The sequence below is a fragment of the Phalacrocorax carbo genome, chromosome 17 (assembly GCF_963921805.1).
Source record: "Phalacrocorax carbo chromosome 17, bPhaCar2.1, whole genome shotgun sequence".
NCBI classification, from domain to species: domain Eukaryota; kingdom Metazoa; phylum Chordata; class Aves; order Suliformes; family Phalacrocoracidae; genus Phalacrocorax; species Phalacrocorax carbo.
This window is the reverse complement of record NC_087529.1, coordinates 3189061-3195957: the sequence shown is the minus strand read 5'-3', so window position 1 is coordinate 3195957 and position 6897 is coordinate 3189061. Positions and strand designations below refer to the sequence as shown.

The following is a 6897-nucleotide window of genomic DNA, read 5'->3' as shown; positions in this document are numbered from 1 at the left end:
TGGGATAGCGGAGAGAATTGGAAGGGTAAAAGTGAGAAGACTCATGGGTTCAGATAAAGACAGTTTAATAGGTAAAGCAAAAGCTCAAGCAAAGCAAAACAAAGAATCCATTCACTCATCCCCATGGGCAGGCGGTTCAGCCATCCCCAGGAAAGCAGGGCTCCGTCATGTGTAACAGTTACCTGGGAAGACAAACGGCATCACTCTGAACGTTTTCCCTTTCCTTCTTCTTCCCCCAGCTCTCTGTGCTGAGCATGTCATCATATGGTGTGGGAAATCCCTGGGGTCAGTTGGGGTCAGCTGTCCCGGCCGTGTCCCCTCCCAACCCCTTGTGCACCCCTGGCCTCCTCGCTGGTGGGGTGGGGTCAGGGGCAGAAAATGGCTTGACTCTGTGTAAGCCCTGCTCAGCAATAATGAAATAATCTCTGTATTAGCAACACCGCTTCCAGCACAAATCCAAAACACAGCCCCATAATAGCTACGCTGGAGAAAATTAACTCTATCCCATCCAAAACCAGCACAGCAGGGAAGAAACGCAACCCGCGCCTGCTTTCCTGGGGGCTTTGGCAGGGACAGGGATTAGCTTTCCAAAGGCATAACTCCTAGCCCAATTCCTCTTCAAGCTCCTTTATGCTACAACATTTCTGGGCTTGATCCGAAGGAGCTTGCCCCATGGAGCCCAGTGAGCAAGATACCACGAGGGATCCCAACCAAACCCTGCAGGCGGTGCAGGGGCCGCAGGAGGCAGCTGCAGTTCTTCCTCTTACATCCGCACGTCATGATGGATCGATGCAGTGTCATCCCTCTGCGATGTAACTGTCCTGCCATTGGTGCTTGAGCCATGAGAAAATTATGTAATTAATAATAATTACATAGATTTCTGCAGCATCTTTCATCCAAGTGTTCCAAAGCTCTTCACAAACACTCATTAATTAAGACTCATAAACTGTAAATTGCATAAAAGGTATGCGGGATCTCTTCAGGGCTGAGATGAAGCCATCTCTGGGACAGGATATTGCAGCTGGTCGACACCCTATAGCAACCGAATTTTCTCATTTGATATTATTTTTGTTAACTGATGCTCTCTGATACATTTTTGTACATGCGCCCAGAGGCTGGTTTGAGGATAATGAACTGAATTATTATATATGTTTTTTTGTGTAATTAACTGAATTATTTAGTTGGCACATAACCTAAGAGGCTGCTAACAGACTAAAATATTCAAAAGGTGAGTAAAAGAATGGGATGAATCATTTCGGGAACACTAAATTAACATCTTCTGGCAAAGTTTGCACCCAGTCCTTTACAAACATGCTTAATAACTGGCACTATAAAGAGAGCCCTAATACAATATACTGCACTCAGATTTCTCTTTATTTCCATGTAACTGTGTGTAGTTAAAGATCTGTTTTGCAGCTCAAGCTTTAGGTTTCAATTAATATGTTGGGGTTGAAGCAGGACATAAAGTATTACAGAGTCCTGGTCTGCCAGGCTGTTTGTGGTTAAGTTCCCGGGGGAGCCTGTATTCTGGACCCTCTTTCTGACCTTACACAGTGATCTTTTTTCTGCCACCAAGCCCGTAGATCCCGACTGATGTTGCTCCTCTGGCTGAGCAGTGGTAGAAGCAGGCAGGCTTTCTGACAGGTTTATTGAGCTGTGCATATCTGCTTCAAGCAGACCAGACCCTTTCATGGTGGGACACGCAGTCTCCCAGGACTGCACTACAAGCTGCAAAGTGACAATTGCTACCATCAGTAAGGCAAGGCTGCCAGGAACCCGGCCAGCTGGCAGCGTGATTTTGGGGTGGATAAATTGTAGGCATGCCCCATCACACTCGATGAGGGAGACCTTCTATGTTGCAATTAATTTTCAAACAGCAGCTCCTTTCCTGAAAACCTCATCCAAGCTGTCAAAGTCTTTGGGATAATTCCATCATCTTTGCATCAGATTTTGGATAATTGATGAAACCTCAAGCTATGAGTATGCTTGGCATGTATTACGTTCCCTGCTCTGAAATTTTCTCCCCTTTCGGGAGATGTGCAGAAGGTCTGAAGCTCCAATCTGCAGTAAGTCACTCAGCCGTGGACCCTGGAGATCTGAACTGGAAGAACGAATAACATCAGGTTCTGGAGTTTTTAACAGAACATGACAGTTTAATTAACTGAGCAATCAGTTGAAATATGACTTCAGGACATAGGTTGGCCAACATCAGAGAAGCTGGGGGACACCACCCTAAATTAAACTATTCAAAGAAAAAAAAGATGCCTCACTGCCTAGTGATTTTTCCCTCTCCAAAGCTAGAAAAATAAATGAACTTTTATATTTGAAAAGATCTAAATAGGGTGCTCTCTTCTGGACAGAATTAATAAAGCAGAACAAGACTTTGTTGATAACTTGGCGTCTTTGATGCAGATAATTAACGACAGGGAACTGCTCTGCTCAGTTACAGCATCCAGAAAAATACAAATGTAACAAATGGTGTTATGGGCTATTGCCATTTCTCACATCTTTGGGACAGTCTATTCATTTACTTACATATATTTACATGATGTTGGGATTCTTTCTCTTACATAGACTTCTTGCTACTTTGGGAATACAAATAATAAAACCTATATGACTATGGGCTTTAACAGCCTAGATCTCACTCTGGAATCAGTAATAATGGCCGAAATATATAAGGAGTCAAAGATGCCTTTATACAGAAAGACACTGCAAGCTTAAAAGTCATATATTGTAAACATTTCAGTTAACATTGTTAAAAAATCATAGAATATTATTTCAAACAAAGAATTAGACATCTTAGATGAACTTGTAAAATAAGCAATATAAATGTTAATCACCAAGAACCCAAGAATTAATGGTGGGGGAGAGTGGGAAAGATGCAGCACACACATCCAAGGGCGCACGACAGGCTGCTGGGCGAGCTGTAGAACTGAGAAGCCGCAGCTGAGACCATTACAGTAGGGGTGCTGCAAAACTGCAGTCGCAGCAGCTTCAATTACAGACTTGTGTTCTTCTCTTTTTTTTTTTTTTTAATGGGAAAACAAGTGGCTGCACGCACACACAGGCTTCATTGCAGATTTGGATGTGGCCGACCTCAGTCCATTAGCCTTAATGGGAATGGGAGGGCTGGTACCAGCTTCTCAGCTGTACGGAGGTTTTCAAAGGGAATTATCCCATGTCCCAGCCTGGCAAAAAATTAATTGATTTTATTAAGACAGTGCAAGCCCTCCGTGTCTTCTTCCACTGAGCACATGCCCAAGGAGGGAGATTTGTTCCTCTGTGCCTGGCAGCTGGGCGCAGGTTAAGGGGTGAGGGGTTTCTAGCTGACTCCCAGCGGGTGAATGGGTGGGTAAAAACCTGAACCTTGAAGTGTAATACAGAACAAAATGGGGGGAAAAAAACCCCAAACCTCACTCCCAGCAGAAAAAGCTACACTGGTGACCTGCTGCTGACGATCTCTGCTCATCTGAGCTCTGGGGAAGGAGCACTGAGCAGAAGCACGGCAGTGGGAAACTGCAAAGCCCTCACGGCAGTTTCTGCAGCTTTTCCCCAGCCCTGACCCTGCTGCAGGCTGTTCCTCACAGCCTTTTCTGCAGAGCTTTCGTGCCACCCTGGAATTATTCTGATTTGCCAAAACCAAACCGGATCGTTCCTACCTCCAGTCTGCCCAGGTGGCACTGCCAGCGTTGTGTGGGACTCACCTCAGATGAACTTTCACAGTGTTTTTTCCCAAATTCTTGGCTATTTATGGTGTCATAAATGCTTGAATAAAACCAAGTTTAAAGAAAAAAATCTAGTTTAACACCATTTCTGTGTTTCTCCATTTATGCTTTTTTCTCCTTTTGTTTTTCTGAATGCCTCAAAGGGTGTGAGAAGCGATGCAGCGCATGACTGAGGTCGGGTATTTCTGCAAACCAGAGATATCGGGAAAAGACAAGGCTAAGCGTGATTTTGTCCCTTCAAAACTCTCCTGGAAGTTACAGGACAACATGCACGCACGACATTTTTAAACGCAAGGCAAAGACACATCCCCTTGAAGCTCAAAAGCTGCCCCGAGACGTAACCGCAGCATTTTATCCCTTGAATTCAGCTGGAAAGTGCGAAGGGCTTGCCCATGGCTGCCGCCGCGGGCAGGCTCGGGGCGCTCGGCAGCCCGGCTCCTGCCCGCCGCAGTCTGGGCGCACACCAGGAGGGGGTGCCAAGCCCCCGGCTTCTGAGCTGAGCACGGATTTCTCCAGGAAAGCCCCGCTCCGGCAGTGTCTGCAAAGGGCTGCGATTAAAACACCAACCAACGCTCCCCAGAGATGAAGGGAAAGCTCTTTTTTTCTTCCTTTTTTTGACCAAAAGCTGCCCAAAACCTTTAGCAGTGTTTCAGCGGTATCGGCAGTAAGTGCTTGAAACCCGCCTGAGGACATTAGGGCAGGATAAATATATATATTTTCTGCTATATTTAAAAAGGATCAGCCTTTTTTGGTGGACGTGGGTACCGCTCGTGGGGACGGCCGAGCTTCTGGAGATGGAGAAAAACCCCGTAAGATCTGCGAGGCAGGAGCATAAAATATCATTTCATGCTGCAAAGCGACCGGGAGGTTTTAACAGGAATAAAACCTGGCTGATCCCTGAAGTTTCAGAATGACTGTTAGAAAAAAACCCAAATTCATCTGCACGGGGAGGCGCAGCTTTTACACCCGAAGTAAGCCCAGATTCCCGGGCAGCCGTTCCGTTCCTTTAAGCCTTTTTGGAGAAACCTACGAGATTTAAAGGATAAAATTAATATTTCTCCAGCGAACAGACCCTGAGCACGAAACCTGCCGGCGAGGGGCCCCGGGGCACCCACGCGTGTCCCTGTGCGGGGCCGCCCGCGGGCACCTGGGCGGGGAGGGGGGTGACAATGCTAGCCATAGCGGCAGGAATAAAGCGGTTCTTTAGGGGCCGGGCAGGGAAAAAGGCGTAAAACACCCCAAAAACGTGTGCGTGGGTGAGGGGGACCCCGCTCTCCCCCTCCCCGGGACTCCCCCCGCCTCCCTCCTCCGCCCGCCGCGGGTGTCGCAACCGCGCCCGGCCTCAGCCGCGCCCCGCGGGGGGGGGGGGGGGCGGCGCGCAGGCAGCGCGCAGGGGGCGCGCAGGGAGCGCGCAGGCAGCGCGGGCAGCGCTGCCGGCCCCGCGCCCGGCCCCGCCGGCCGCCCCGCGCCGCCGATGCTGTCGGTGCCGGTGCCGGTGGCGGGCGCGGGGGCGGCGCGGGGCGCGGGCTCCCTGCCCCGCCGGCGCACCATGTGCAGCGGCGTCGGCTGCTTCTGGGCGCTGCTCTCCGCCGGCCTCCTGGCCGCCTGCGCCTCCGCTTTCCTCTCCCCGGCCTGGCTCCTGCCTCCCGGCCGCGCCGCCACCGGCTTCGGCTTGCTCTGGCGCTGCTCCGGGCCGCCCCGCGGCTGCCACGGCTCCGCCGGCCCCGGCGGCTTCGGAGACATCCCCTCCGGTTCCTGGCAGGTGAGAGCCTCCCCTCCGCGGCGCCCCCCCACCCCACCCCGAGCTCCCCGGCATCCCCCCATCACCTCCCCGCCATCCCCTCCGCCCTTCCTCTGCCTCACCGGCATCCCCCATCACCTCCCTGCCTGCCTCGGGCTCCCCGGCATCCCCCCATCACCTCCCGGCATACCCCCGACGTGCCCCGGGCTCTCCGGCAGCCTCCCCCCCCCCCATCCCTCCCACATCCCCCCCAGACCTGCCCCAGGCTCTCCAGTATCTCTCTGTCCTCCTGCCCTCCCTAAGGTCCCCTGTCATCACCCCAGCATCCCCCGTTCTGACCCAGGCTCCTCAGCACCATCTGATCCTGTCCCCCAGACCTGCCCCAGCATCCCAGTCCTGCCCTGAGCATCCCGGGCAGCCCCTGCATCCTCCACACTGTCCCCGAGCATCCTCTGCATCCCCCCATGCCGCTGTCAAGCATCCCTTTCATCCCCTGCATTCCCCTGGCTGTCCTGCCCCTCAGCACCCCCTGGGTGTCCCGTGGTGGTTCCCGTGGGGCCACATCCCCTTTTGGGATGCTCGGCTGTGCTTGGGATGCTGCCCAGAAGCCCCCCCGGTGCCTTCACGCTGGTGTGGCGGTCAGTGCAGCCGGAGCGTGGCCACGGTGCACATCCTGGCCGTGGCCCCGGCAGTGCTGCAGGTGTGACCCAGCCACTGTGCCCGGCCAGCGGGGCCTCAAACCCCTCCAGCCTTCCCTGGGTGAGCTCCTGCGTGGGCGTGTGGGAGGGAGTCGGGGGAGAAACAGGAGAGGGTTGGTGCTCCCCAGCACTGAGCATCGCTTGCCAGCTGAGTTTGCTAACTGGGAGAGGAGCAGAGGGGTGGCTGAAACTGCTGCCCCATGGACACGAAGATCCAGAAATCAAGCCTGGATGTGGGGGACTGTGGCCATTCCCCTGCCCGTCCAGCCTGGGGTGATGCCCTTGCCAGGTTTTGGGAGGAAGGAGGCCAGGCTCCGCAGGGCCTGGGGTTGCTGCAGTGTCCTGGCGTGACAAAGAGCCGCCCGTCCCCGCTGGGTGTGCGTGGGACCACACAAAGCCTGGCCCCAGCATCCCGCCACCTGCTTGCCCCTGCCCTTTCTTCCTCTCCTTTCCCTTCCTTTCATTCTTAGCTTCTTACCCTGAGGTCGTGAGTGTGATTTCAACTATTGCTGCTCAAAACACACGAGCTTTGATTTGCTCCGGGTCCCTATAGTGCAGAAATCCCAATACGAGGGCTAAATCCCCGAGAGCCCGTGGCAGTGCCCGGCACAATGGGTGTCAGTAGTTGAATTTCTCAGCCTGCCGTGAAGCTGCGCTGTTACCTCTCCCGGGACGCCAGGTCTGCGTGCGATTGCCTAAATCCCACCATGGCCCTTAAAGTTGTCATTAAAGA

At 52.9% G+C, this 6897-nt stretch overlaps 1 protein-coding gene across 1 annotated transcript in view; it reads left to right on the top strand.

Annotated features, from left to right (window-relative positions):
• The first annotated feature begins 5096 nt into the window (after positions 1 to 5096).
• LHFPL7 (LHFPL tetraspan subfamily member 7) overlaps positions 5097 to 6897 on the top strand; it is a 65298-nt gene continuing 63497 nt past the window's right edge. Inside the window, exon 1 of the mRNA XM_064468227.1 lies at positions 5097 to 5487. Within this exon, the coding sequence (XP_064324297.1) occupies positions 5200 to 5487 (288 nt within the window). The 5' untranslated portion in view covers positions 5097 to 5199. The remainder of the gene's footprint in view (positions 5488 to 6897) is intronic.